Source organism: Alosa alosa, chromosome 2, assembly GCF_017589495.1.
Source record: "Alosa alosa isolate M-15738 ecotype Scorff River chromosome 2, AALO_Geno_1.1, whole genome shotgun sequence".
Classification (NCBI taxonomy): Eukaryota; Metazoa; Chordata; class Actinopteri; order Clupeiformes; family Clupeidae; genus Alosa; species Alosa alosa.
This window is the reverse complement of record NC_063190.1, coordinates 2,964,900-2,992,358: the sequence shown is the minus strand read 5'-3', so window position 1 is coordinate 2,992,358 and position 27,459 is coordinate 2,964,900. Positions and strand designations below refer to the sequence as shown.

General features: G+C 39.6%; 4 protein-coding genes across 7 annotated transcripts; 2 read left to right on the top strand and 2 right to left on the bottom strand.

Annotated features, from left to right (window-relative positions):
* Nucleotides 1-160: 160 nt before the first annotated feature.
* On the bottom strand, nucleotides 161-4,912 carry rcc1l (RCC1 like). Its single transcript, XM_048269298.1, has 12 exons — nucleotides 4,759-4,912; nucleotides 4,000-4,293; nucleotides 3,767-3,896; nucleotides 3,516-3,644; nucleotides 3,297-3,363; nucleotides 3,113-3,164; nucleotides 2,877-2,961; nucleotides 2,293-2,474; nucleotides 2,102-2,189; nucleotides 1,406-1,579; nucleotides 1,233-1,318; nucleotides 161-948 (listed from the first exon to the last, which is right to left on the bottom strand). The coding sequence occupies exons 2-12, from the start codon at nucleotides 4,279-4,281 to the stop codon at nucleotides 871-873; spliced, it is 1,353 nt and encodes a 450-aa protein (XP_048125255.1). The 5' UTR covers nucleotides 4,282-4,293; nucleotides 4,759-4,912; the 3' UTR covers nucleotides 161-870.
* Nucleotides 4,913-5,145: 233 nt separating this feature from the next.
* ncf1 (neutrophil cytosolic factor 1) lies at nucleotides 5,146-23,674 on the bottom strand. Of its 2 annotated transcripts, XM_048269313.1 has the most exons (12): nucleotides 23,621-23,674; nucleotides 9,941-10,022; nucleotides 9,663-9,743; nucleotides 9,476-9,551; nucleotides 7,913-8,078; nucleotides 7,639-7,697; nucleotides 7,402-7,524; nucleotides 6,776-6,883; nucleotides 6,462-6,579; nucleotides 6,222-6,335; nucleotides 5,904-6,079; nucleotides 5,146-5,766 (listed from the first exon to the last, which is right to left on the bottom strand). In XM_048269313.1, the coding sequence occupies exons 2-12, from the start codon at nucleotides 10,010-10,012 to the stop codon at nucleotides 5,627-5,629; spliced, it is 1,233 nt and encodes a 410-aa protein (XP_048125270.1). In that variant the 5' UTR covers nucleotides 10,013-10,022; nucleotides 23,621-23,674; the 3' UTR covers nucleotides 5,146-5,626. The 2 variants fall into 2 exon arrangements, with proteins under 2 accessions (XP_048125270.1, XP_048125279.1); XM_048269322.1 differs by lacking the exon at nucleotides 23,621-23,674 and having other exon boundaries at nucleotides 5,693-5,766; nucleotides 5,893-6,079; nucleotides 9,941-10,039.
* Nucleotides 5,903-14,601, top strand: alkbh4 (alkB homolog 4, lysine demthylase). 2 transcript variants are annotated; one of them, XM_048269359.1, is made up of 3 exons: nucleotides 5,903-6,012; nucleotides 13,190-13,381; nucleotides 13,505-14,601. In XM_048269359.1, exons 2-3 carry the CDS (start codon nucleotides 13,334-13,336, stop codon nucleotides 14,015-14,017), a joined length of 561 nt encoding a protein of 186 aa, XP_048125316.1. In that variant the 5' UTR covers nucleotides 5,903-6,012; nucleotides 13,190-13,333; the 3' UTR covers nucleotides 14,018-14,601. The 2 variants fall into 2 exon arrangements, with proteins under 2 accessions (XP_048125316.1, XP_048125308.1); XM_048269351.1 differs by lacking the exon at nucleotides 5,903-6,012 and adding an exon at nucleotides 12,721-12,948.
* lrwd1 (leucine-rich repeats and WD repeat domain containing 1) lies at nucleotides 14,761-24,195 on the top strand. 2 transcript variants are annotated; one of them, XM_048269279.1, is made up of 17 exons: nucleotides 14,761-14,834; nucleotides 17,499-17,596; nucleotides 17,747-17,981; nucleotides 18,105-18,224; nucleotides 18,351-18,497; nucleotides 18,632-18,739; nucleotides 18,838-19,170; nucleotides 19,352-19,469; nucleotides 19,633-19,739; nucleotides 19,867-20,074; nucleotides 20,577-20,649; nucleotides 20,801-20,941; nucleotides 21,182-21,285; nucleotides 21,422-21,439; nucleotides 21,902-22,057; nucleotides 23,050-23,159; nucleotides 23,647-24,195. In XM_048269279.1, the coding sequence occupies exons 2-17, from the start codon at nucleotides 17,517-17,519 to the stop codon at nucleotides 23,794-23,796; spliced, it is 2,208 nt and encodes a 735-aa protein (XP_048125236.1). In that variant the 5' UTR covers nucleotides 14,761-14,834; nucleotides 17,499-17,516; the 3' UTR covers nucleotides 23,797-24,195. The 2 variants fall into 2 exon arrangements, with proteins under 2 accessions (XP_048125236.1, XP_048125244.1); XM_048269287.1 differs by lacking the exon at nucleotides 21,422-21,439.
* Nucleotides 24,196-27,459: the final 3,264 nt, after the last annotated feature.

Genomic DNA, 27,459 nt, shown 5'->3' with positions numbered 1-27,459 from the left:
TTATATAAAGACGTGTACTTCAGTTTCGGTAGCCTAACATTCTCATTTGCCACTGATATGTTCTTTTTCCAGAAAGAACATATCTTGTTTTATGGACATAAAACAATCGGACTTTGGTCTGCAAATAGACTTTGGTACAAATAAAACATGAACTCTTTTCTGAAGGGCTTTGCGATTTATATGTTTGATACAACAGAAAGACATTTTATGCCTCAACTGGAGATAGATGCCCATATCCATGTCTTCTACTTCCCATTTATCTCACCACAGACCTCTACTGTACCAAATCCACAGCTCATTCAAGTAGTGACACTTACGTTATGGCTTTTCAGTAGCAGGACAGACATGACTAGAAATATGGTTGTTCATTATCTTACTTGCCTCAAAGATGATAAACACAAACTTTGTACAATATGCATAGATAGAAAAAAAGTCACTGAACACTGAGATTTAAAGGAGAAATTCTAAAACACTGACATGTTGTACACATTATATAATTTGACATATGTTCACATGACGATCATTTGTTGAGCTGCCCAACCAACTTGCCTTGGGGAAAATAGTTATTGTCTGTGCAAAAATAAAAACCTTCTTCTAGGTTAACAGTTCTTATTAAGTGTTCTGATAGTGGATCCATGATCACACTACACAGTAAGTTTTTGAAACAAGGCGTATCCAACATGCTGAAGTGCTGACTTGTGCTCTGCATGCTTCAGAAGGACGGATATATAATATGGAAGCCATGTTGGGCGGGATGTCGTTCTGTCCAGCCAGATTCCAGACGGCCACAGTGAACAGAAGCTGCCAAGAAAGCCAGGGGGTTAAGAAAACAAGCCTGATCACCGTAGAGAGCGCTCCATGTCTCCTCACTTAGATCAGAGATTTGACCATGGCCACCATGTGATCTACACCACATGCCACGTCCACCACGTGTCCTGGTACAGTCACCTGAAGGGCAACGATATACAATTAATTTCGTCAATATGTTGTTCATAGTTCACAAATTACACTCCAAGCAGATTTTGTCAGAACATCTCTCAATCAGCAATAACTCAGTTGAAACAGTACAAATACAATGTTCCTCAATATTGCTATGAATTTGGTTAACCAGGGCTAGTTTTAATCACAGCACCAGAAATTGGATCAATATGGTAAAGGCAGTGAACCTGTAATGCCTTTGATACCAAACAGGCAAACTGCTCCTTTATACTTGTACTTTGCCCTGAACTTACCCGCCATGGAAAATACTGATCATCTGGCCTTCCAATACCCAAGCATCCTCTGACATTCTTTCCCCATACAAAAAGCTCACCGTGGCCTGCATAAACAGAACAATACACATAACTCACTCTGGACGTAAACCCATCACAAATCAGCATCAAAATAATTATGTAAAGGAACATACTTGTGATTGCAGCAAAATGATTCAATCCGCAATGGACGCGTGTGACCTTGACATCAGGTTTAAACTCTGATTGGCCAAAGAGAGTTGGCGGAAGCTTCTCAGGGGTTGAGGACTCTGAGAGATTAGGACCCTTTCCAAGAATCCCAAACCCCCATACAAACACCTCACCTTCATCTGCAATAACAAAACCCATATTTGTGGCACTTGACTGCTAGTTGTAGAACACAATAAGGGTCCTGAACGCTATAGTCTCTGCCCAGGGGCGTATTCCAAAAACATGGTTTAGTGATAAACCTGGCTACATTAACTCAGATTTCCTAGTAGAAGGAAGAAATGTTAAGGGCCCAAGGCTCTTGTACTAGGAGGCTTACTGCTAACCCTAACTTATGTTTCCCCAAGTTTGTCAATATACCATGTACTTGGAATCCCCTGTGGGTCTATAAGGTCAGTAAGATAAACACCTTATTGGTCCTGTCTGTGAGACCACACAGCACAGTTTAAATACACATGCAGTCACTGACAAAAGTATTGGCACCCCTTTAGAAATGTTGGTTTTTAAGCATGATACACACACTTTTGGAGTTGAGCTATTGAAATGGTCCTGGTGTGTTTGTTTACCACTTGGTTTGTCGTGTAAACACTGAGTAAAGAAAGGCTTTTGTGCACCATGACAAAAGAGAGCAAACAGACCCTTACCATTTAGTACGGCCACTTGGGTCCCACCACACGCGGCCTGCTGCACCCTGCCGACCCCCTCCAGAGGAAGCAGCTTTGGAGAGCTTATCTGGGAGTATAAACAACCCCCACACACACACATATAAGCTTCTGATAAGACCAAGTTGTTGTTTATCGGTACCTTCACAATCAAGTCCAGTATTAGGCCTCACCTGAGTGCTCTCCGTGATAGAGGCCAGCTGTAGGTATTCAGAGTTCCCCCAACCGAAGAGCTGGCCGTTTGTGGACACGGCAAGGCTGCAATCTCCATAAGAGGCCACCTGCTGGACCTTCACCCCCGCCAGGTCTCCCGTCACCATGACAGGACAAGAGGCTTTGTCGTAGTGACCCAGACCTGATGACAAGAATCTCTGTTTAGTAGGGGTGTAAGGGTACACGTAATCCTACCGAACCATTTAGGTACAAGACGTTAGGTTCAATACAGATGTGTACCGAATGTACCAAATGCAGTCTTCAGTAATCAACAGCAGGCTTTTTATGCTTGTGGAGCATGTTTCAAATTGGAGTTCCCACACAAACATATTAAGTGGTGGACCATATCTCATATAGTTTAGTTAATTGACATCAAAAAACCTTTTCAAAATACCATTCCCATTCCGTATCAGAGGCTTATTGTACCAAGGTATACACCGAACCATGGTTTTTGTGTACCGTTACACTACTGTTTAGTGAAGGAAGAGTGTAATAAAATCCTTGGCAAAAGTGTGTGTGTGTATTTGTTCAGCTGTAGAGCTACCTGTCTGTCCATCAGCTCCCCATCCACAGGCATATACTGTTCCTGTCTCTGATAGGAAAAGGCTGTGGTCCTGTCCACAGGCTACCTAAACAACATAGATACATAGATAGATAGAGATATTTTATTGATCCCCAGGGGAAATTCAAGAAATACATACAGACATGGACTCATTTAAATGCAAAAAAGAGGACCACAAAACAGCATTGAGTACAGACAACAGCCAAGACAGGACTGACCTGGATGATTTTGCTGTCAAAGCCCTCAATATTGTGTACTGTGTGACTCCCACTGTAAGAAAGAGTGTCCAAGAGAGTTAGAGCTGTGAGCCATACAAGAGTAGATAGACCAAACATGAGTGGATAGATAAGACAACCATTTGCATTTGTAATTCAATCTCAGTATATATGGTAGAGATTTTACCTATAGACTTCATCTTCAATAATCTTCCTTCCACACTGTCCATATGCATTATTTCCCATGCTGAACACTACAATGGTAAAAAAAGAATCAATGAGGAAGGAAGGGCCCCAGAGAAAAGGATGCTGACCACCTTTATGACTGAAAAAAAAAGCCTATAAATCCAGCTGTCAACACCTCAAATGATAAATGTGTCTTCACTGGCACAATCTCATTCCTCACCTCCCTCTGAATCTGTGAGTACCAAAGAGTGCGCACGGCCACAGGACACTTGGACCACCCGCGTCTCTTGAGGCTTGGCTAGCGGCAGAGCTACAGGTGCAGGCTCTAGCACGTAGTCATAGCTCTTATCTGTGAAGTATTACAGGAGCAAGGACAACAGACGGGTCCAACGCTTAGTCATAATTTAGAATGTTTTTTTTCTTCTTTCAGAAATGCATGAGAATGTTAGTGCATAAGAATGTTGTTCTTACATTTGTCATGTTGTGTACGCTGATATCCTAGTTGAGAGTCTTTATTCAGCCCCATTCCCCACAGTTTTATGACATCTGGCGTGGAGGACGCCAACAAAGTGAAGCCATACCCACATGCTGCTGAGGATATCTGCCCATACAAGTACACATTTGTCAATAACTAACTAACAAACAAACAAACAAGTTTAGTCACTATAGCATGGTCTTGTTAAGAGAAAGATGGAATAGCCTACCTTCTCTGCTGTATCTAAACGGTAAGGTGTCAGCTGATATTTTCGAGGTCTTTTCCTACCACTGTCTGGGACCACAAAACTAGGGATACCCAGAGCTCCCGTGTAACTGAATCCCCAAACAAACACTTTATCATTGGGCTTTCTGTTTTGGCCGACGTACTGGAAAACTGGTTTGTCGATGTTCGTCTCCCTTCTCTTTGGCACACTACTAGGTTTTGAGTAACCTCGGCAGTTCAGAGGAAACCTCTGGCGAACAAACACACGAATGCAGACCAGAGCCATCGCCTCAAAGTCCTGCAGAATGAAGAAAATGAAAGGAATCAGAGCATAGACTTAATCATAGGAGTTATGTTGCATCTACATTCACATTATTAGAGGGTTTGCAGTACATTCACATTATTAGAGGGTTTCTTCAAATTCAGTTTTGCATCAATACTTTACGCAGACTTAAAAAGGACTTTGATATCAAAAGGTGACAGACTGCCTCTAGCCAGCGAGATGCTTATGACACTGCCGCGCATTTTGAGACGCATTCTTAGTGTTTAAGGCAAGCAACTTACGACCATCAGTCAGTTGTATTAATCACAAGGCTTAAAAACAGAAACACGTATGTAAAATGAGTTGAATGAAATCACTGGATGGCATCTGCAGGATGCTCACTGCAGTTGTCACTGGAAGTTAGCCAGCGAGCTAACACAGCTGAGACGAACGGCTACAGTTAGGTTAATCTCATCCAACAAGTAATGTTAAACTACTCACGATTTGCAGTGAAATATGCTCTCAGAGAAAGTCCAGAACACAACGGTGTCTACGTAAATACAACTACATTTCAATCTGGTAATATATCACCAGATGTAAACATCTCTGTGCCATGTTCATCATGGAGGCTGCCATGACAGTGTCCTCGTGACAATTTGAATTCTGACCTTTCTGAAAGAGACCAATTTTTGTTGCCTCTAGGGGGCATCATAGGCCTTGTGTAGCCCACTCAGGCCACAGAGATGAAAACAGGACACCAGTTGAATTTGATATAGGTTTACAATCTAAGTTGTGAAGTCAGAATAGTGTCTATGTGTGTGTGGAGAACATTTGTATCAACTATTTTTGTCATGTTCAAAGTAAATGACTTGGTCAATCCATACATTGTAATTTGACAAGTGGAAATTTATTTCAAGCATCGTAAATAGCTTATCGAGGTACAGAAAACCAACCAGCACAATATATATATATATATATATTTTTTAGGCAGATAACAAGCTCTCGGAAGTTAGACAATAGACAAATGGAATATCTGAACATAGGCTACTTGTAGGCTACTAATATCTCTCCCTTTCTATGAAAGTTCAATACACTGCTACAAGGAGGACAGCTTTCTATTGAGCACGAATATTCTCTCCCTTTCTAGAAAAGTTCAACACTGTTACAAAGAGGACAGCTCTCTATTGAGCACGAATATTATCTCCCTTTCTAGAAAAGTTCAACACTGTTACAAGGAGGACAGCTTTCTATTGAGCACTAATATTCTCGCTCTCTATGAAAGTTCAATACACTGTTATACAATAAGGGCAGCTCTGTGTTGAGTATACAAAGGTGACACAGGATGTGCAATGAGGGTGCCAGATGCAGCTCAGCGAGCAGTGCGGATGCTGATCTTCTTGCATGTGTTCTCAGTACATCGCTCCATGATGAGTTCTGCGCTGGGCCGCGGGGGGACGATTGGCGTCTTGTGGTCATAATCGCCCTGTGGTCTCAGTGTGGCGATGTTATCTGCAAAAATAGCCAGACTCATAATTATGATATTACCTGACTGAGTGGGAGTGGTCTTGGTAAAGGATATCGTCACAGCTGTAATTCAGCCATAAGTAGGTTATATATACGTAGGGGCAAACATACCTAGAACATACCTTTCTGGGGCTTTCTCTCCAGCAGAGGGGACTTTGTGGAGCTCCTGTGTCTGCGAAGCTGAGGGGAGTTGCTCCTGCGCTGCTGTATGTAACGACGACTATTCTTGCGGTAAGCGTCTTGGCTGATTTTTTGCCGTCCTTGTGCATGAATGCTGTTAATGTTGCGAATGGTTGTTCTGCAGACAAAGTCATATGATTACATGAATCAGTATTGTGTATATATATATGTGTTGAAGAGTACAAACGATGTGAATAAGAAACAGTCTGCCAGGCACAGTGGAGTCAAATGAATGAGAAGAGAGGTTGGCCCATAGCTACCTCCTGGGTGGTGGCGTCCTCCGCTGAACAACGCTTTTTTCGGCATCAGTTTCTTTTCCCTCCTCAGTCTTATGTAAGAACATAGATGGGTAATATCCTGTTTCCACCCCCTTCCTGCAAGTGAACAGGGTGAAACTGAATGAGTTTCCAAATCGCTGCATATATAATGTACTGTTATCTGTTGACAAAATGTTCTCTGGGAGGGTGATAATTTTATTAAGATGCAAAGATATTTCTTACCTGACCACCCACCACCCATCTAGGAGTTTGTGGATGACTTCAATGATCTCTCCAGACTCAAGAGTGACCTCATCCTTCTCTACTGCTTTGTAGGCTTTGGTGGTTATGTAAAGCTCTCCTGTGGGTCAGACGTATTCAGAATCAGTGTCACTATGAGTAAAACATATAATGGGTCTGTTTCCAACACATAAGCCTAGTCCTAGATTTTCATTGAATATTTTTAAATCTTTTATAGGAATAGGCTTAATCATGTATGGGAATCCAGCTCATGGTCTATGTGTTCTAAGTCTAAGTTCTATGTATTTTAAACACACCTGCATAGTTAGGCTCTGGCTCCTCAGACTCATCTGGGCCATCAAGGGGCTCCAGATAGGAGGCTGGTATCCAGCCACGCTGGGCCTCACAATGGCAGAACCACCAACCTACACAAAGCAAAAGAGTATAAGAGGGGACAGACTTCTTGTGTCATGGTTAATTTCATAAACATTATTTTAATGTATGCTTAAAGCTGCAGTTGGCAAGTCTGACAGATTGAGGGGACTTAGCCAAAATTTTGAATGTTTACAACTCTCATGCCCCTCCCCCACTACCACCGAGCACCCTCTCATCGAGTTTGTGCTTCTCAGTGCACACCAGACTGTGATTGACAGTCAGATCTCACACAGCCCTGCTCTGATTGGACCAGAAGAACTGGGAGCTGTGGAGTTTTGCAAAACAAATAACAGGCTCTAGGTGGAGGTAGAAGTGCGGGTTTTTTTCTAAAACCGACTGATTTATGTTGTTCTGTCGGAGCATAGTGTCGGTTTCAGTGAATATGATCAAAAATATCTTGCCAACTGCAGCTTTAACTTGACTAGTCCGTTAATCCAAGATAAATATGTGTTGTATTTTAGGGCATGAAGAGCTCTGAGAAGTTTGCAGAAAAAAAAAAAACATGTACCATTAGGACATTTCTCCACTATCTCCACCAAGTCTCCTGCCTTCAGGTTGAGTTCGTATTTGGAACTTTTGCTGTAGTCTGCAATCACCCGGTAGCTGTCAAGCATGATTGGACCAGTAATTTCTAAATAGAGGATATAAGTAAACAGTTTAGATGTCACCATAGCAGTGGATGCTGGAAAAAGCTGTTACAAAACATCTTTGAACAGTCAAAATGACATAAAAAAAGAGATCATACCAGAGGTGTTGCTTCTAGGGCGACCTTTTGACATTACATAGGTTTCGTTTCTTTTGAACCTGAATAAAAGAAATGAACATGTCAGGATCCACAGAGGAGAGTCCTGCTGTAGTATGCATCCATGGATAACTAAAGCCATCCTTACACCAGAAGACTTTGACAAGATTTGGGAAAGATTCTTGAAAGATTGTAGTCTTTTGAGTAAAGCTTGGGGGGGGGGGCATTAGTTAAAAGACTCTAATCTAAAATAGCATAAACAGAGAAATGTACACACGGGTGTGGCGCAGGGGGAGTCTCATCCTCGGGTCGGACTCTGAAGAAATCTCGAACCATCTTACACTGTGAGATCTTCGCTTCGAGGTGGATGAGAGCGGTGCAGTACTCAGTCAAGGTGCCCTGTCTGGTTTCTGTGTTCTTATAGTTGTCCAACCACTTTGGTGCTGAATACAGAAGACAAAATTGGAAAAGAAATATAAGATGTATTCAGGCATTAAATCACAAACAGTGAACATTAACACGCTTGCAGGGTTATGCGTATCAAAATATATTACTGAGAGATGTATCAATGCATGTCCACCTCCATGTTTGACTGCATCAAAACTCTCAGTGACTCAGAAGGTTAAAAGTTCTCCAAGTTGTGAGTGTGTTGCATCGAGGTGACAGGCCATATAAGGCATGTAACATCGCAGTTGTCCCTCAACGGGGGCAGCCGTGGCCCACTGTCCCACTGACAGTTCTTTACATTTACATTTACTGAATTAGCAGACGCTTTTATCAAAAGTGACTTACAGAATGTGGAATAACATAACATCTTTAGATGCAATGTGAAGAAATTGTTTTGATGAAATAATGGCGTCAGTTCATGGGGCTGACCATGCAATGATCAGTGAGAACCCTTTTTTTTTTATCAGGCCCATCTGCTTGAATCTGTCTATCTATCTATCTATCTATCTATCTATCTATCTATCTATCTATCTATCTATCTATCCTCTGCAACAGAGCAGCAACAGGGTGCTCATAGTAGGAGGATGGAATATAGAATTTTGATGACTATACATAAGAGAAACATGCTAATTCGGTAGATAACATTATCTCTAACCGACCCAACATTTGTGAGTTGGGACCAAAAAAAAAAGGTTTTCACTTTTGCATGGCAAAAAATAATTTCAAAGGTTTGTTAATAACATATGATTTAGATGAGGCAAAATGTGCATTGAGGTTATAGGCTAGTCTGCGTTTTCATGTCTGGTACCACTTCTCTTTTTGTCACAGTTGTGTCAGGGGTTTCATAATGGTTTTACACAAAACAGAAAGTCCAAGAAAGTTTTGTTTTATAAAAAACTACCCCTTTCCTACTCTGATATCAACATCCCTACAAATGAATACCTTGAATGCATTTAGGGAACTGAAAGTGCTAGATATGCAAAAAATTCCAGTATTTGCAATAAGATTTTTCTAATGTTATTTTTCAACATTTGGTGAGCATTTATATGAAACCGCTTGAATAGGCCTAATACTAAAGTGCTGGTGGTAACTGCATTTAGGCTACTGGAAATATTTTTAATAAAATCTTATGTTGAAATAGACACAATATTTTTCACTTTCATTAGGTCTGAGTAAGGTACTAGTCAGACAACAGGTGTTCCCTATTAGATAAAACAGAACTACAGCAGATGTCTTCACTTAATTCCTGTTTTTGTTCAACATGTAATCGAGTCACAAATCACGTAACTGAGTATATGGCAGCAAAACAATCTTTCTAAAGGTATATGTGGAAAGATTTATGTGCAGCCTAATATTCCTCACATTTTTCATTACCGATGTATTAAGTTATTACCTGGTAATGATGGTATCTTCCGATCTTTTGCATCAATTTGACCTGCTTCAATAGGAAACATCTCTTTAAGAGTTTTCTGAAACAAAGGATAATAACAGTAAGCATTTGCTTTGTTCCAGTTTTGTATTTTAAAATGTAGGCTACTGAAAAGAATTATGAATTTTATAATCCATTTTACCACACTTACATGAAATTCATGAATCTCTGGATATCTCCTATAGATCAGTTTTTCTGACTGATCACTCCACTTCACTAAGATCATATATACCTGTATAACATGCATACAAATAATGCATAAGAATATTAAGTCAATGCTGTAGTGTAAAAACAAAACTATACATTAACATTTTAATAAACTGTGGTCCATCCAAAAATATATATATTTATACTTGGTTTAAATTACGATAAGATGTTTAAATGTATCCATTGATGTATCATTATCCATTCCATTAGTTAAGAACTTACATAGTGCTGACTGGGAAAAAATCTTTTCTCAAAGCCCAGAAGTTCCACATGGCGTATGTAGAGCTGCTCCATGTTGTAGCCGCTGCCAAAAGAGATGAGGTGCCACAAAAGACTCAAATGATGTATAAGAACTCAAGTGACAAAGGTTTTGTACGATGAGGGCATGCCCTTAAAGCGTCATGCCTCCACAAGCAAAGCTTGCTTATTCTCATCCTCCACAACTTCCTCAAAACAAATAACATCACTTTCCGCTAAAATGACAGCAGTGCAGATAATAAACAGAGCTCAGTTCTTGTGGTAGTAGATTACAAGTTTTTTAAAATGTTTACATATTGTAAATCATTATATTCAGACAATGACTATTTCCAAAAAATATGTCTTAGCAATGAAAAGCCAATGTTTTAAATTAGTTACCTTTTTGTGTAAGTATTTTAACATTGCAGAAGTTTACCAATAGAGAATCAATGAAAATTGGTGAAATGATGATAATGATGAAAATGATCATTTGTTTGACACAATAAACCATATTGTTTTGAAATCACTGCGAATCACCCAACTTTTATTACAGAAAGCACTCAGTTCACATTAGATAACCCTTAGATAACCCTGTTGCTTTTTCTCAGATTTCATGAGTAAATGAGTCATTTAGTTATTTCAGCAACCCAAAAGTCTGTCTGTGTTCATTGCAAAAAAATATGTCCGTGAATGAACTTCCTCTATTCTCGCTTGTACATAAGCCCTAAGCCATAAACTGTCTCATGGGCTTTCACCAGGATTTCACCATGTGACCGCAGTAAAAACAGAAAAATTCTGAAGGGGAACTTATAGCATGTGCATTAAGACACACCCATATTCACAAACTTCCCTCAAACTCCAGAAGGGGCCCTTTTTAAAATGTTATTACCTTATTTCTTATCAACATCTCATTATTATACTGTTTGTGTATTTTGTTTGATTCTTGCTGGGATGTAGTATGTGGGAAGTGTTATCAAGGCCTATGATGTTTGATCGATGATATAAATATTGAACAGATGTTGCAAGACATTATTGGGACCTATGACAGGGACATCCCATGTTTCCTTTTTAATGTTGTGATGGCAACATGTTTATTATGTATGTGTCTTGTGTAAAGCATGTGGTCTCACCCTGAGGCAAAGAGCTGATTCTGATATTGTGGGTGAACTTCTTGTGATGTGACTTAGATTGATTTAGATTTGACATTTTATTGGGGAGGACAAGGGAGTCAGGATAGCCAATATGACCCCTTCCACAGCCTTCGTCTTTAAACCTGACCACATCAAAACAGCTATATGTTTTGTTTAGTTTTATCAGCTTAATTTTTCAATGAAAGCCTTACATGTCCAGTTAGGCCTGTTTGTTTATACTGCTCCCTCGGTGTGTCAAAAAAACAAGTTGTTTTTCATGTTGGAGAAAAAGGGCCTTGTGTTTTACAGGTTTTGACAATGTCATTGAGTAACTTTTATTTTATACTTAATACTACAACACTTTTGAAAAAGCTACAACATACCACATCATGTAATAAAATACTGTATATTTATATTTTGAAAATGTTAAACATACTCTTTAAAGGCAGCATGAAATCACTTTGCAAACCTTCCATATCTGCCTATATGCTATATACTGTATCTACCCCTCCATCAGTACACTGACTCTGTTGATTAAGTGGACAGTGTTTGAGAGCAACAGCTTTTCTCTGGCTACAAGACATGCCACTCACTGTCAACAGATCAACTATGCTGACCTGCCTGTTACATCTCCTGCCTGTTACATCTCATAGCCTAAATGCTATAGCCTATCAGAGATGTACTCAAAAAGTCACAACTGAGCTTGTCAAGTACAAACTAACCACCGAACTTAATAACCCAGTGCAGTTAAATAGCGGCTTCAAACTAACATAAGAAGAATGAAATCTCTGACCTTATCAATGCATGCCCATGATTGATATTGCACTGTGTAACACGGTTCATCAGGTAGGATCATGATCCTTTTGGTTGATTTTTAACTAACTGTGCACCATCTAAGCACTAAATGTTGTATTGATGCCAAGGGGCATAAATATGAATTTCATTTAATTTTCATTGTGTTTCTTTGGGTGTTACATGGGTCAACCTTTTCAGCAGTATTGCAGGGCAATAACCGGTATAGTGTTCCAATTGGATGATCATGTTAATTTGCATATTAAAGTTTTCAAGAAAAGCAATAGGCTATTAGAGGGAACAACAATACCCAGGAACATGGCCTACAGCTCAGAAAGGTGCCTTGTGAATCATCATCTTTGGAGGATGGCCCGCCAAGCTAGGACATGTACATCACAGTCAAAGTTGTTCCAAAGTTCTACCAAAAACAGGCAAACCTAAAAAATATGCCCGTCAGTTTCGTGTGGACTTGGCCTAAATTTGAGAGAGCAAGTAGGCTAACCATGTAGTTTGAGTGAGCAAGTAACCATGTAGTTTGGGTGAGCAAGTAACCATGTAGCTGTGAGTGGGGGAGTGTATTGATTGTGTGAGCAACATAACACATTACTCATCTTGCACTGGATCATCTTCCTGAATGTCAATATTCTGAACAAGTCTGGGCAAATTAAAGTCAGCACCAGTCAGAGGCTACATTCATTGTTTTGCACATTTTAGATTTTTAAACTAAAAATACACACCTATAAAGTAATTTGATAGCATACAAAATGCGAAGCTAATTTTCTTCAACTTCAACTATTTTGTATTTGAGGCCTGCGTATTTTAGCCTATCATCAGGCTATCCCTGCACGGAACTAATGACAACACACAGTTGTTTCTATCAGGAAGGTTTTAATGTTGCTGAATGCACTCTCGCTGCCACCTTATGTATGGCTGCTACTCCTGGAACGTCAAATGGTTTCAGAGGGAGTCAGAAGTAGTATGCCTGTTTGTGGTTGTAAAGGCATAAGGACATGTCTAACATGTGAGAGAATAACGGGCAAAATTGGCTTGACTGCAAATGAAATTACAAAGGTACTATTGTTTTACTTGACTCACATTATGCATTGATAACAAGCGAACTTTGGTAGGCTAAGTTATGCTAACAATAACCAGTTAGTTAATAATCATTCTATGACAGTACGTTTACTTTCCTTGTCTTCAGGAATCATAAGAAGTTACACACAATTCTTTATCAGAACTGGCCATAAGATGTGTGAATGGGGTTCGTGAATGTCCATTCTATGACAGTAACGTTTATTTTCCTTGTCTTCAGGAATCACAAGAATTTACATACAATCCTTTATCAGAACTGGCCATAAGATGTGTGACTGGGGTTCAAGAATCATTTCCCTTCCCTGGAGTGTTTCTATGCGAAAACTTTGTCACTGAGGAGGAGGAGAAGGAACTGGTGTCTAAAATGGATGAAGATATTTGGAGAGAATCCCAATCAGGAAGAAGGAAACAGGTTGGTGGTCTAATTATGCATTATTCTGTACTAGTCTCATCATACCAACTTGCTATCTTACACCAACATTATCTTGTCTGTTCTATTCTTTAATTGTGTTTCAACTTTCTAATTATTCCCCAGGATTTTGGCCCTAAAGTTAACTTCAAAAAGAGACGTGTACGTGTTGGAGGCTTCTGTGGCCTGCCATCAATAAGTCAAAAACTAGTGGCCCAAATGAACCAATTGCCCCAGCTTAATGGTTTTCATCCGGTGGAGCAATGTAACCTGGACTACAATCCTCAGCGAGGGTCTTCTATTGATCCCCACCTTGATGACAGCTGGTTATGGGGAGAGCGATTAGTTACGATCAACTTACTTTCAGACACCATTCTCACAATGAGCCTGGATGGAGGATGTGGACAATTGGATCAAGAAGAAGTGAAGGTCCATCTCTCTCGTAGGTCCTTGGTTGTGTTGTATGGTGAGGCAAGACACCGATGGAAACATGCAATCCATAGAAAGGACATTCACAGTCGCAGAGTGTGTAGTACATTCAGGGAGCTTTCTGCTGAGTTTCTAGAAGGCGGAGAACAAGCAGAGATGGGCTCCCAACTGTTGAACATTGCCTCCAGCTTCCATGGTGTTCCTCTGTGACAATTTATTATAGAATTTCACTCTGGATGGGATTGTGGCATAGGCCTAATATCAAGTTAATCAACAATAGCATGTTATAGCCAGCATATGCTACTTTCGTAATCACACACAGTTTGACAATTCTTGCACTTTAAGTCAAAGATAAATACCTTGGTCGTATAATTTTCGATTTGTTTTATAATAATAATAAAAAAAAATACCCATCTAGAATATAGAAATGTGTCTGTGTTGATTGATGAGCTAGGTTTGTACACTGGAGTGTGGCATGGTGCAAAATGGGTTCTTGCCTACTTGTAAATACTGCTTCAATGTATCAGTACTGTTCATGATACGATTCAGCTCACTAGTTTAGCAATCAAAATTGTAGATTGCTTTTGCAGCTGTTTTGTTGTATTTGTTGTTGTCCATGACAGCAGCTACTGCATTAAGGACTCTCATTATTGTTGTTGAGGACATTGTTATTATATTACAACATAAATACCAATACCAATTTAAATATTGCATATTTGCCTGTAAGAAAGGCTTATGTTAGACTAGACCAATATCAGTTTCATAGTGTGCCATAGGAATATGGACAATGCCGGCCAAAGTAGCATATGTGATTTCAAATGATGAAACCGATTCTACCTAATTGTACAAGCATATAGCATTTATAAATTAAATAAAAAATCTATTTTCTCATGTTTTTGTTTGGCCACATTCAAAATGGCGAAAAGGTAATATCATATACTTCCGGGGTCAAAGGTTACACGGTTTTCCCGGGAAATTTCGTGCATGCTGCTCTGTCTGCAGTCAGCATTGTACTGGTAACAACATTGTAAGTACGTTTTTTTTTTACTTACATAATCATCAATTGGTTCATTAATCGGTTTGGGATGATGTTTACATCTTTTGTCGTATGTTAATAGTATGACAATATGACGGAGTTAACTTTTAGTTGTTAGTTACGGCTAGAAAACGACGTTTATGAGGATCATCACTTGAGTCACGATCTTCCGTGGTCAGTCATTTAGCCTATTTTAGTCATAGACTACAGTCTAGGATTTTAGTTAACGGTATAGAGTTCGTCAATACATTCGTCAGTTAAGGCTGTCATTGTAACTTGGTTGGTGAATGTGAAGCTGGTTTCAGTCATTTAAAAAAATCTGTGATGTGGGTGCATTTGACTTGTGTCCTACCTGTTTAGTTGTAAAACTCCACTCTAATTGTGAAACACTGTGATGACATCTATCTAACTATCTATAAAGCACAAATCTCTGTCTCTGTCTGTCTGTGGTACCCGTGCATGGTCAAGCCCCTCTGCTTCAGTAGAGAGTTTATTTCCCTTTGCTGGACTTTAAATTTGTCTATGTTCTCTGACCTGTGAAATATTTCAGTGCTATGGTAACTTGACAAGATACCTCAAACAAGGACATTTCCAATTTTGCACATTTTAAATAAGAAATGATTGATAATGTCATAATAATTGGCTTCTAATTGGCTTACCTGATTGGATGGTATTAACGTGACAACCTGATTTTTTTATTTTTATTTTTACTTTTTCTTATTTACATTGATAGAGGTTGTGCACACACCAGTTTCAGGTGTATACAAAATTATTCATCTATGATGAAACTCACCATAAGTGTGGTGGTGGTATTAAATAACTTAAAAGGTTAAAATGCTACCTACCTTTATTTCTAAATAAGTCATCCATTTGGATTGTTTGTCTTTGAATTATTGTCACTGATTCATAGTAGGCAATCTATTACGCCAACTGGCTGGGAAGTGCAACAGCTGTGGAGTCGGCATTCCTGTTGCTGTAAAACAGTACATCTCTAAACTCAAACAGTAGACTAACAGTCAATAAAAGTGAACTGTCAGAGCAGATACTAAAAGCCATGCCGAGTGTCCTGTTTGCTCTTAAACTTTCCATCACATTTGGTGCCTCTGCCTAGCCACATAGCCTGGCTAACGCCAGACCTCATCTCATTGAGTTTGGGTCTGGGAACTACACATTCATTTCCTCGTATTTGAGACGTGGTTTACGAATGCCCAGAGCCATTTCTTGGGTGCTACGAATGTCTATCAAATGCGTCTGTACGTAGCTCATAACCACTTCAGTGTGTCATCATCGTCTTGCTGTCCCCCCTCCGTTCTGTGATTGGTTCCTTTGTTGAGGTGAAAATCGGGTCCATGGAATCCATCCAATCGTAAATGTGTTAGTTATGTATTTTAAAGAACATTTCGAGCGATCACATAGCCTACGTTCAATCAGAGACTTTCTAATGAGGAGACACAGCACTCAAAAAATCCTCCATAGAAATGCATGGGGCTAGTTTGTAGTTGTCTACACATATCCCACCCCTTCCTCGGAAACGTCAACATGTGACTACATTGAGCCAATTACGTGGTGTGATGTGAATACATTGAGCCAATCATATGGTGTGTTGTGAAGACATCGTGCCAATCATGTGTTGTGAACTCGCCGCTGGAGCAAGATTGGTGTCGTAAAGCCTTGCGCACACACATTTCTGCCGAATAGGATGCCCGATGAGTGCCCAAAAAGCGTTGCAATATGGCTGCCGAGTGGAGGGACTTGCCTAAAAGGACTTTGGTTCAATGTTGCAATATTATCAGAAGGCCCTACTGTATGTGCAATTGGCTTTTGAGCAGGATCTTACAAGAACATTTCAAAATGAATGGAAAGACACAGTGATGATGCACTCAGCTGTAGCCTAGGCCTGATAGTGATGAGTCTGTTATAGCCTATTTGCTTGTATTGTAGCCTATGCAACTATTCTATTTAACGCTGTGTGCTAGTCTATTAAACACTATAGGCTATGACCACTGTGTCCTTTTCCCCCATGATCATATTGTTTCAGTTATCCAAAAGGCTCGAAGGATGCTCTTTATTATATGGATATTTTGGAAAAATAACTAATAAAAGTGAGGGGAGGTGCCCCCCCCCCCCCAGTCAGTGCTCATCCCCCCCCCCCCCGCCGACCCTGGCAGAGGTTTATATTGGGATGTCTAATATGAGGGGTCAGCATATCTAATCTTTTGACTGATTATGGAAGGAGTCTCTTGCTTTCAGATGTTTTTCCATGTAGGGAAGGGATTGACGAAAAAGGCTTTTAGAAAGAAGTATTTTGTAGTATTTTGAAAATACAAAAATACAGTATTTTATTTTGATACCTTTTTTTGCTGCTGTATTTTGTAGTTTATTTTGATACATTTTTAAGGTGGGTTTTTGGTATTTTATTTGGAAATACATTTTGATGTATTTGTGCCCATCCCTGACTGTAGTTATTTGTATATGATTTCATAAATCTTTATTGCTTGTGCAAGCCTTAACCATGAAACTCTCACAGTCGCTTGACATCCTAATGGCACAGTATCCACCTTAAAACAATTGTCTTCTTGTAGTTCAAGTGGGCAGTCAAGAGTTACACCCCTTTTTATTCACAATTAACAAATAAAAACCTTTCTGTCCTGTAAGGTCATTCAGCTGCCAGCCATGGAAAAAGTAACAGAGAAAGTTCTCCTAGAAAAAGCTACTCCCAAAGCAACACAACTTGAACAGATAAAAAACCTAAAGTAAGTAACATCTTTATTTTGCTTTTGACTGCTCTGTATTTCTGAAAATATATTACCTGTTACTCAAATGATTTGTTTATTTACTTAGTTGTGGCATAGTTAAAATTGATTAAAATTGAGCACAAATTGAGTTGATGGTGTCTCTTTCAGTCTGTCGCGACTTGGATTAAAAGACAAAGATTTGCCAGTGCATCTTCTGTCGAGGCTCACCAGTTTGGAGAAGCTGGACCTCTCTGGGAACATGTTGCTGGGGATGCCCGCGGGGCTCTGTCTTCCCTCCTTGCGAGTTCTGGACTGCTCCAACAATGACATGGAGGATATCGCCTCTCTTCGGTCCTTAACAGCATTGGAAGAGCTTAGTCTTGAGGACAACTTGTACCTCACTGTAAGAATCATATTTGAAATGTTGTTGTAGTAATACTCAAGCTGTTATTCACAAAGCGGTCAAGAATGTGCAATAATGGTATTAGTTTTGACGATCCTCTATCTCTGTATGTTCACTTTTTAGCTGAATGATCAGCATAAGGCCATATTCCTCCTGCCCAAGCTGAGAATTTTCAATGGAAAAGACATCGGCCCATTGGCTAATCATATCCGGCATGTCACCAGCGGGATCCTAATGAAAAGAGTAAGGCTACGCAGAATTTATCCAGGATTTGGTATCGGTGTTGTTGCTCAAAGTGTACATTTCTTTACCTAAAGGAATCTTAAAAAAAATGTTTTAAGTTAACATGTGTCTGTTGCGTTTCCCTAGGTTGTTGAAATCTGGGAGGGAAGTTTTAAACTTCCTAATCCACCAACCACGGAGAGTCTGGCCAAAGTTGAGAAAAATTTTATCAACGATGCCTGCTTTCAAGTCAAATATGGCCCCAGCTCTTTGAGTCTTTACACAAAATGGAGGGTAGGTGTTTTTAAAGGGATCTTAGCAGCAAACAGATGTAGGTGAATTACATGTGTGTATGTTATGCAAATTATGTGAAGTTATGTTCACAATCAATTGCTTTATTGTGTATTTATGGATTTTATGCTCTCCAGGTTGAGATGATTGCAAGAGAATACTTCCACTCACTCATTCCAACAAACGTTAAGGATACCCAACTCAACAAGGACACTCAAAACAGACCCACTGATACCAAGGAGAAGGTAATAAAGGAATTATTTGTCTTAGGCTGTCCAGATGTGTTGATTGACACTATAACATAATAATGACTACGTATTTTATCTCATTGGCTTTCTCACAGGTTATTCTCACTCCAGTTAAGAGAAAGACGACAGATGTTGAAGCTGAGAGCCAAATACGATGTACCCCAAAGAGAGTTAGATTGTCTGCTCAAACTCCCACAAAGGACAGTCCCCGAAAATCCAGCCGGCTTCAGAACACCCCTCAGAAGGCTGAGAATGCCCCAGCCAGTCCTCTCCAAAGTACTGTGAGGAACTTGGCCACTCCAACAAAGCAGCAGAGGTGTAGCGCGAAGGAGAGCGTGAAACCGACCACTCCACAAAAGAGGCAGACAAGAACCCATTCTAAGATGGAGACTGACACCCCTCAGGAAACCATCAAAACCATCTCTGAGGTGTCAATCACTTGTTATTTCCCTTCCTGCATTTGAAAAGGGAGAGTGAAACCAGGACGACCTCTCAGTCTGACATTATAGTAGTCTTTGTTATGCTCACACGTCTCTGTCTCCTCAGCATTTGCATAGTGATGGCTGTTGATTGGTCATTAATGGGGGTCTTTACTCTCTGTTGTTCTAGGAACCGGTGTGTCTGCAGCCCCTACACGTCCTGCAGTGCCACAGCAGACAGGACGACCACAACGACTTCAAAACCCAGCTCTGGGCCTGTGCCTTCGAACCTGCGGCAAACAAGAGTGGTCAGTGCGGCTATTCTCAAAAGACAGTGGTCATAAAATTCCATGTAGAAATGGCTTTGTTTTCATCTTCAGTTCCTAAATACTTTGATTGTTTTTTTGAGTTGGGGTGGGTACAAAGTACGATTTATATTCTATAACGTGTGGTTTGCACGTACATTTCTAGATGGCGGTAACCTGGAGAGCACGGTAGCCACCTGTGGAGGCGAGTCTGTGTGTGTGATTGACTGTGAGACGGGCAGTGTACTGAAGAAATATAAAGTCCCTGGCGAGGTTTGACCACCAAATTCCCTTTGCATGTCCTTTCCCCAGCCACTAGGTGGCATCTGCAGCCTCTCTTGCACAGCATCTGTAGCATTTCATGAAGTTTTGTGCCTGTGGTATTTCATGCATCCTCCAGGAGTTCTTCTCTCTGGCGTGGTCAACATTGCTGATGTCTTTGAAGAATAGCGTGCCACGCCACTGCAGCATTTTGGCTGCCGCCGGGAAAAGGGGTGTGGTGAAACTAATTCACCCGAGGGCCAACTTGGCGTTTGGAGAGTTCCGGGCGAGCCGACGAGCCATCTCTATCATCCGCTTCAGCCCCCAACAGAGTAGCTACCTTTTCAGTAAGTGTATAGGAGAGCCACCGTTAAAAAAATACATTGTATTGTAGAAGTGTGTGCATATTTAACCTATTCATAGTTGTAATTATAACTGGGTATTTCAAACAGATACTATGTGTTGTAGGTTCTTAGGTTGTTGCTATTGTAATGCAAAAAACAAAATAAGCATTTGCATAATCTCTAAATAAACATGAACATGAATTTGGGGGCAGCCGTAGCCTACTGGTTAGCGCTTTGGATTTGTAACCAGAGGGTTGCCGGTTCGAACCCCGACCAGTAGGCACGGCTGAAGTGCCCTTGAGCAAGGCACCTAACCCCTCACTGCTCCCCGAGCGCCGCTGTTGTTGCAGTGTGTGCTTCACCTCACTGTGTGTTCACTGTGTGCTGAGTGTGTTTCACTAATTCACGGATTGGGATAAATGCAGAGACCAAATTTCCCTCACGGGATCAAAAGAGTATATATACTTATACTTCTTATACTTAACACCTGAACTTTTTTTTTCAGCTGGGGCATATGATGGCAAAATCTCTATGTGGGACATCGGTGGCATAGACTCCGATTACAATTTTAAAGTCAGGTGAGCTGGGAATGGTTATTGTTCATTTAGAATTAAATCACCGTACTTACAGTTGTCCGTCATTCCTTTTGATGCTACCATATTACAGATGATTGTTTGTAAGCAATTAAGGTTGACTTTGTGTGTGTGTGTGTGTGTGTGTGTGTATCAGTCAGCTCTTGGTCCTAGAGGCCTCCTCCACGCCACTGCACCTCGCCCTGCCTGCATCTTCTGCAGATAAACATCTCGTTGCAGCCTGTGATGACGGTCTACAGTGCTTCAACATTCAGCTCAATACAAATGTACAAAAAAGGTGAGGGTATAAGTTATACGGTATGTCTAAATTCAATAAAATTATGATTTTTTTCCTTCATATACCAGTAATAATACTCCATATATGTTTAAGCTGAGGGGCTTATTGGTAGCAAAGTGTTAAAAAATGACTGATGACTGAAAATATTCACTCCATGCTTTGACACAAATAGTATAGCTTGTAGACTGGAATGCTAAAATTGTGCACTGCTAACTGGCTTGTTATGTATCATTTCCTTAGGACAATGCAGATGGAGATCACATTTCCTGTTTATGAGAAGAAGGACAAAACAAACAACTTCCGTACAATTGATGGTTTCTGTTTCCTGTCAGATGATGTTGTGGGTAAGTTCACTGAAAGTTTATGTCCATGTCACATATGAAGGCTTCAGAGGAAATGGTCATAGTAAGTCATAATTCTAAACATTTACTGTAATTCTTATGTAAATATGATTATTTGTCTATTTGTCCTTTATTTTAGGAACACCCGACACAATAGGTGATTATTATAACAAATCCACAAACAATATGCATTATTGTCAGTAAAATGCTACTTAGCAAAATGCTACTTTCTTGCTATTTGTGATCAAACTGTACAAGTTGACTTTGGTAATGAGCAGCAGGTCCTGGTCGCTTGCACCATTAGTTTAAAAAAGTTATTTATGTCCCTCTCTGAGTTCAGTCATCTGAGGTGGCCCAGGAGGACCTGCTGCTGATTCTGTGCACCAATGCACCAATGTGACCCTTTTCATTGCTTTGACTTTAGTAGTAATGATTGACTTTTCTTGTTATGATAATACAAACGGAAGTGGGAGCTGTCTAAACATAAAATGATCAAATCAATTTGAATCATGCAAACACTTGATTTGAAATGTGCATCCTAGAGTGGGCTACTTCTGCCCTGGGGGCTTATTGGCCATCCCCTGTTCCTTTTGAACACTCTCTTCCTATGCTCAACCAGCCTCCAAAAGCCACATGCAAGGCTCCATCTATCTCTGGAGCTGGAGCAGAACTCTGGCTTCGTCCTCTGGTAGAAAGAAAGTGTCCGCAGCGATCCTCGCAGAACTGCAGTGGTCTAACACAGATGTCCCCTACCTATCACTCAACACCTGTCCCAGTAAGTCCCTTCTCTTGGCCTATAAGAGTAGTGGTGTTTTCTGAAAGGATGATGATGTTGTTGTTTTTTTGTTGTTGTTTTAATTCGACTATGCAGTTAATTATTATGCTCCTGCATTGCCATGGTTCTTGAAATGTATGTAGAACTCAGCATTTTTGTATTGATTTATAGTGCTCATAGCCCATTGATTATCAATTCCTTTATGTTTTAAACAATTTTAACTCTTATTTAAAAAGAAAAAAATATATATACACATTGAAACTCTATTAAAATGTACACACATGTACACAGAAGTTTAACCAGCCATAGATAGCGATATTTCATTGTGGAACAGCTGGGACATGCTGTTCGGTTTAGAGCTAAACAGGTTGTACGAGCTGGCTGAAAAAAAGGTTCTGCCTAATTATCTCTATTGTCTATATCAATAGCTAGAATCTTATAGGATTAGGATTATGGTATTTTTTAGGATTATGGTATGGACATTTTTTGTGCTTTATTTTACTTAGTTCAGATAAGCAATAGGTGAAGCTAAAGACCCACATTATAAATTAAAGGTATGCAAAAGTAAAGCTATGTGTCCTTTGAACCAGACAACTTTTGTAGGAAGCAGACCTACAGCTCTGGAAAAAATGAAGACCACTCCACATTTTCTGATGTCATTCTAATGAGTTGACGTTCATATTCAAATTTGCAGTGGTCTCTTAATTTTGAATATGACCGCCAACTCATTCGAAAGTCACTCAGCAACTGCAGGATGACATCAGAAAAATGTGCAGCAGTCTCTTCATTTCTTCCAGAGCTGTATGTCCCATGCATCACCCTCCCCCCGTGGCAGTCTCCAAATATTGCTAAAGGTTTATGTATGGCCTGTAGAACTAGTTTGGCAAGATGTGTCTGGAGCACTATATGTCCTCATGAAGTTTTAAGGCTTTGCATTTCAGAGTAGTCAAGTTTCCCTTGTTGTATATTTCACTCACTTTCACCCTCTCCAGGTCATGGTTTTGTAGTGTGCGGTGATGAGAAGGGAAGACTATGGACGTACCACTTGACAGAGGAGATGAAAGCCAAATTTAAGAGTGGAAAACCTATTCCCACAACAGAGGTACAGTCTGTCTTTAAATGAGCTTGCCCACATTACAGATGTTGACTGCAAGTCATTTTTATACAGTAAAGAAATTAGGCAATCCTTTTTGCAGTGTAGTAGTGCATTGACAGTCATCGATAACTGGCCTACACAAGGCACTGGAAAAAGAGTGGTATATCTGAGGGTGACCATAAAAGGAATAGCCCTCATCATTTCTGGCTCACTATCCACATTTACATGGACACTTTTAATCAAATTAGAAACGGATGCCTGATCCGATTAGAATTATTTCTGATTGAACACCCATGTAAACCAAAAGTCAATCAGATTGCCTGCTGTATCCTCTCAAGGAAAAGTAGGCAACAACGCCTATTCTGAACAAAGATTCTAAAGCTTTTGAGAGTGCCTGATTGGAATATAATGTAAACAGTCGCCATAGTTTAATCGGAATGACAGAAAAACTGTCAATGTAAACCCACCTACTGTTGTTGTTTTCTTGTTGCAGGTTCTTGAGTGGCCATCGCCTGTCAGAGCTGGACTTGGTGCGGTGGAGGGCCCTTCAATTAACTCGGTTGTAATGAGCCAGGACCTGCGCTACCTGGTTGCTCTCAGTGACAGGAACATGGTGGTGGTGTGGAAAAGTGTTGAATCCTGAGAAATTGGAAGACTGATACAGCCTTGATAACATCCTCTTACACACACACACACACACACACACACACACACACACACACACACGTGTGTCATAGGCTTTTTCATCATTTTTCAGTGGGAAGTTGGACCACAAAGAATTAAAATGAAAAATGAACAACTTTTAAGAACTCGGGGAAAAAGACATTGGTCTCTTCATGGAGAAATTGATCTTGACTAATGCTGTGTGGTGCAGCAGTTATAATTATACAGCATTTCTGTGAATATCGTTTTTATAAACTGCAAAGCAGTTAGAATAAGAATGTACAGAACTGCACAATGTTTGAATGCAGCTCACATTGTACATTGTGTTAAGGAGTGTATTTGCTCAGATACACCCAATAAAAATGTCATATCATTTTAATCTATCATTTAATTTTTGCAACCTTTATCCCTCTATTGTTGCTACAGATGAAACATGTAGCACTTTACTTTTTTGCTTACTTTATTCAAATTGCATTGCACTTTGAGTCCCTTTTCTGGTTTGTTTTGAATGAACTAGAGTGGTGGACACCGAAATTTTGACGATGGGTCCTGTCTCGACTTTCTGACTCGCTTTGAATCGCCTTTGACTGATTCAGAGTGGCTGGCTATGGGCATGCACAAACATGTCCTTAAAACAACCCTTAACGTTCGTTTTTAAAACTGTGCAACTCACCGAGTGGTTAGTGATGTTCGTTGATGTTCCAAAACAAGTAGCGTAGCGAAATACAGTTTCTGTCGTGTTTTATTTGCCATTTTGTAAAATCCCATTGATTTCTGTTTGAAGACTCATTACTCCTTGATATTACTGCGCTACCAGAAACGGAAAGGGGGTCTGTTTACATTTGGTTGTAGTCTTTCCGCAACCTTCTTTTACTGTCTATGCTTCAGACTTGAGCGAAAGTTTATACACAATTGTGAGGTATCTGAAAAAATAGTTCCACAATAGCCAATAACACGGATTGAAATCATACATTGCACCGATATATTTGTTTTTAATAATCAACGAACACCACTAACCACTCGGTGAGTTGCACAGGACTTGTTTTAAGGACATGTTTGTGCATGCTCATAGCCAGCCACTCTGAAACAGTCAAAGGCTATTAAAAATTAGCCAGAAAGTCGCGACAGGATCTATCGTCAAAATTTCGGTGTCCACCACTCTAGTTCATCCGAAACAAACTAGAAAAAGGGACTCAAAGTGGCAAATACCGGAATTATCCTTATTTAAATACATGATTCAGAAATACTGCCCATCCCTGCCTATTGGCTGCAGCAACTCGAGCTAGTCAGTAGTCACCGATTTTTGTGTTTTGTGTTGGTCAATTTTTATCCAATTTGACCACTTGTAGATGAATTTGCACAAACAATGGGGTGTAAGGCCCCATACTACAGCCAAAACAGTTTTTTAGACAGCGGCCATATTGGAATTGGAGGAATAAGGGGTCCAGATGCACCAGGTCATAAATATTAACATTCCTATGTGTTTCCCATGATCAATTAAGCTGAAAAAGTTTGTATTTATAGCTCATGTGGTTCAAAAGTTTGAACCCTTTTCAGGCAGCAGCCATATTGGATTTGGCCGCCATCTTGGCTCCAAGGGTCGCTGGCTCCGGCGCCCTTGCTAAATCATTTCAGTATGACCAGAGCTACATCTGTGCCAAATTTGGTGCTTTTAGATGAATTTGCGCGAAATTACCTATTTATGTGCTTAAGGACCCCAACTACAGAGAAAATGTAATTCCCAGTCTGTCACAGAGAGAGAGAGAGGATAACGTTAACCACGATTGAAATGGGCTGAGATTGGGTTAATGTAGGCCTTTGTTACCATCTACATTTATTTTTCTTAAATGTCCTAGTTGTTCATAGATAAATGTAATTTCACATTTGCCACATTCATAGCCTACTGTCAATCCATCACAACTTCGCTGAAATGTGATCCGATGCTTTCGTGGATCTTTCCTTCTGCTATCTTTTACTGTCTATGGCTTTTCCCTTGAATATCATTCACACGCTTCCCCCCAGATTGCCTGCACATTCTTATTCAGAACACTGTTACTTTGCTCCTGTGTGACGCTAAGTCGCATGCTCATTACATATGATATTATATGTAATATTATTACATCATGATAGCATTTTTTTTTTTTTTACTCAGCCGTAAAGTGAGGTACGAGGCACAATATTGTATTTCTCCAAAAATAGAAGAGGTTCATATAAAGGCTTAAAAAGCTTCAGTTGTAACATTATTTGATGTCAAAGTGATGCCACAATGAATGGGGTTCAATGGAATGCTAGCTGGAAGTGGTCTACTAAAGCCTCAGATCTGCCATAGTGTCGCCTGCCCCCTTACTCTTGCACTGGCTCATCTTCCTGAATCTCAATATTCTGATCACAAGTCTGGTTACATTAAGTAATAATAAGTCAGCACCAGTCAGGCTGCATTCATTATTTTTTACTTTATGATGTCATCTCATCACCAAAAGTATTGGTTTTACTGAAAATATTTGCCAATACTTTGAAATTACAAAAATACACACCTATAAAGTATTTTGATACAAAATACGAAACCATTTTCTTCATCTGAATAAAATACAAATTACAAAATACTATTTTGTATTTGAAATATGTAGAGTGGTCATTCTACTGAAACTGCTCTTCTGTCTGGGACTGAAGCATTGAGAGTAGCTAAGTCCTCTGCTCAGTCATCAGTATTAATTCTACTAGATTTATCTGCAGTTATTTTTTTTCCATTTGGCTGTTGATTAATTTGACATTATTGTTTATTATTGATATTCTCCTTAATGTAGTCTTACCATGTCATTGTTTTTATATTATTGATTGAATGGACATTGAATGGACATTGTTTTTGTATTTTGTGTGTCGCTTTGGACAAAGCGCCTGCCAAACCATAACCATAGATGTATGATAAGGACAGGACCAGTCAGAGGCTACATTCATTATTTTCTACTTTTATGATGTCATCACATGATCAAAAATATTGGTTTTACCAAAAATATTTGGCAGTATTTTTTAAGTAGCCTACAAAAATACACACCTATAAAGTATTTTGATACAAAATACGAAACCATTTTCTTCATCTGAATAAAATACAAATTACAAAATACTATTTTGTATTTGAAATATGTAGAGTGGTCATTCTACTGAAACTGCTCTTCTGTCTGGGACTGAAGCATTGAGAGTAGCTAAGTCCTCTGCTCAGTCATCAGTATTAATTCTACTAGATTTATCTGCAGTTATTTTTTTTCCATTTGGCTGTTGATTAATTTGACATTATTGTTTATTATTGATATTCTCCTTAATGTAGTCTTACCATGTCATTGTTTTTATATTATTGATTGAATGGACATTGAATGGACATTGTTTTTGTATTTTGTGTGTCGCTTTGGACAAAGGCGTCTGCCAAACCATAACCATAGATGTATGATAAGGACAGGACCAGTCAGAGGCTACATTCATTGTTTTCTACTTTTATGATGTCATCACATGATCAAAAATATTGGTTTTACCAAAAATATTTGGCAGTATTTTTTAAGTAGCCTACAAAAATACACACCTATAAAGTATTTTGATACAAAATACGAAACCATTTTCTTCATCTGAATAAAATACAAATTACAAAATACTA

Bases quoted from the DNA above. Each gene is read 5' to 3' on its own strand.
- rcc1l (XM_048269298.1), bottom strand. From the start codon at position 4,281: ATGGCTCTGGTCTGCATTCGTGTGTTTGTTCGCCAGAGGTTTCCTCTG. The intron at 3,364-3,515 runs GTGAGGAATGAG...TTACCATTGTAG, and splicing joins ACTCACAGATTCAGAGGGAG to TGTTCAGCATGGGAAATAAT. The intron at 2,962-3,112 runs GTCAGTCCTGTC...TATGTTGTTTAG, and splicing joins TTGACAGCAAAATCATCCAG to GTAGCCTGTGGACAGGACCA.
- alkbh4 (XM_048269351.1), top strand. From the start codon at position 12,769: ATGTTGCTGAATGCACTCTCGCTGCCACCTTATGTATGGCTGCTACTC. The intron at 12,949-13,189 runs GTACTATTGTTT...CCTTGTCTTCAG, and splicing joins CTGCAAATGAAATTACAAAG to GAATCACAAGAATTTACATA. The intron at 13,382-13,504 runs GTTGGTGGTCTA...ATTATTCCCCAG, and splicing joins AATCAGGAAGAAGGAAACAG to GATTTTGGCCCTAAAGTTAA.
- lrwd1 (XM_048269279.1), top strand. From the start codon at position 17,517: ATGGAAAAAGTAACAGAGAAAGTTCTCCTAGAAAAAGCTACTCCCAAA. The intron at 17,597-17,746 runs GTAAGTAACATC...TGTCTCTTTCAG, and splicing joins GAACAGATAAAAAACCTAAA to TCTGTCGCGACTTGGATTAA. The intron at 18,498-18,631 runs GTAGGTGTTTTT...TATGCTCTCCAG, and splicing joins GTCTTTACACAAAATGGAGG to GTTGAGATGATTGCAAGAGA.
- ncf1 (XM_048269313.1), bottom strand. From the start codon at position 10,012: ATGGAGCAGCTCTACATACGCCATGTGGAACTTCTGGGCTTTGAGAAA. The intron at 6,884-7,401 runs GTACATGTTTTT...TGCTTTGTGTAG, and splicing joins AGTGGAGAAATGTCCTAATG to GTTGGTGGTTCTGCCATTGT. The intron at 5,767-5,903 runs GTATGTTCTAGG...CTATTTTTGCAG, and splicing joins GGAGAGAAAGCCCCAGAAAG to ATAACATCGCCACACTGAGA.